General features: G+C 64.5%; 1 protein-coding gene across 1 annotated transcript; it reads left to right on the top strand.

The window, feature by feature from the left end:
- Positions 1-471: 471 nt before the first annotated feature.
- Positions 472-1,580, top strand: LOC118999599 (HLA class I histocompatibility antigen, alpha chain G-like; the record flags this gene model as incomplete). Its single annotated transcript, XM_037064224.1, has 3 exons — positions 472-632; positions 833-1,117; positions 1,343-1,580. Coding segments are annotated over exons 1-3 (587 nt in total), but the record flags the coding sequence as incomplete, so codon positions are not given.
- Positions 1,581-1,591: the final 11 nt, after the last annotated feature.

Here is a 1,591-nt window from a genome sequence, read left to right as displayed (position 1 = left end):
TGCTCACCCCTCAGATGAGATCCCTCTGGAACCAAACTCAAGCAGCAGCATCGATAGGAGTTTCCTGTACATCACTCCTGGGAACCCGGAGGTGGTCAGTCAGCACAACACAGCTGTCCTCCCGGTGCCAAGGGGGTGACAGGTGCAGGGTTAAGGTGGTCACACCGAGTTACAGTGAATCGCGTGCAGAGAGCACCTCGCTTCCTAAGAAGCCAAACAACAGTCAGAGACGTGTTGAGTGCGGTGAGAGGTCGGCAAAGAGTCAACGCAGTGAGGAGGGTAAACACACAAAGAAGAATCCACAACCACTTCCTCTGTCTGTTTACTCAGCCACGCTGCAGCAAGCGGCCCGAAAACGGTGGGGGGTGGGGTGCGCACCGAGGGTACTTTCTGCAGGAAGGGGGCTGGGCAGAGTCCCAGGTTCCCAGGCCTCAATACTCAAGGTGCAGACCAAGTTCTTACCCGCACTGGGTAAACGCGCTAAAGAGCAGCTGGTCGGCGTCACCGTGGTTCCGGGTATAAAGTCTCACCGAAGGAACTCACCTCCCCAGAGGTTCAAATTTGGGTCATGGCGCCCGGAGACCTGCTCCTGCTGCTCTCGGGGGCCCTGGCCCTGACCGAGACCTGGGCCGGTGAGTGCGGGGTCGGGAGAGGACGGCCTCTGCGGGGCAGGGGCGTGGGGACTCTGCCGGGGCGCAGGACCCCTGGCCCAGACCCCAGACGCCCCACGCCCGCCGCAGCCCCTGGCCTCCCCTTTCCCCGGCCCGCTGCGCTCAACGACTGCCCCCTATTCCTTCCTCCCCGACCGCTGCCCCTGCCGGCCCGCGCCCAGGCCCCCACAGCCTGAGATACTTGCACACCGCCGAGTCCGGACCCGGCCCTGGAGAGCACCGGTACAACGGCGTCATCTACGTGGACGACACGGAGATCGCGCGCTTCCACAGCGACACCGCGAGTTCCAGGCTGGAGCGGCGGGTGCCGTGGATGGAGCACCAGTGGGTGGAGCAGGAAGGCGCAGGGTTTTGGGAGGAGCAGACGCGGGAAATGCAGCACAACGCACAGCGGAGCAGAGCCAACCTGAACCAGCTGCGCGCGCACGGCCACCAGAGTGCACATGGTGAGCCCCGCGCATACCGGCCCGGGCACCTCCCCCATCCCCATGGACGGGCCGGGGTCGCCCCGAAACTGTGGTACCCGCCGGTGTCCCGACCACGGAACAGCCCGGGAGTATTTTTCACTTGGATTCATTTCGGTTTAGGGTTAGTCACCAGGGCAGTGGGGCGGGCGGGACTGTCCTACCTGCCTGGGTAAGTAGCCTGTGCTCACTGCGGGGCGGGGTCAGGGTCGTCCACTTGGCAGGAAATGACCGGCTGCGACCTGGGGTCGGACGGGCGCTTCCTGCACGGGTTCAGTCAGTTCGCCTACGAGGGCACCGACTTCCTCGCCCTGAACCGGGACCAAGGATCCTGGACCGCGACCTCCGGGGTCAGCGGGAGCGACGTTGTCCGGGTCCCTGACGCGGACGTTCGGAGGGTCTTTCTGGAGGACACGTGTGTGCGTCGCCTCCACCTGTTCCTGGAGCAGGGGAAGT

The sequence above is a fragment of the Sturnira hondurensis genome, unplaced genomic scaffold (genome assembly GCF_014824575.4).
Source record: "Sturnira hondurensis isolate 20B ecotype Veracruz unplaced genomic scaffold, ASM1482457v3 Scaffold0015012, whole genome shotgun sequence".
NCBI lineage: Eukaryota > Metazoa > Chordata > Mammalia > Chiroptera > Phyllostomidae > Sturnira > Sturnira hondurensis.
The sequence above is the reverse complement of the archived record's forward strand: the minus strand, read 5'-3'. Positions and strand labels throughout refer to the sequence as shown.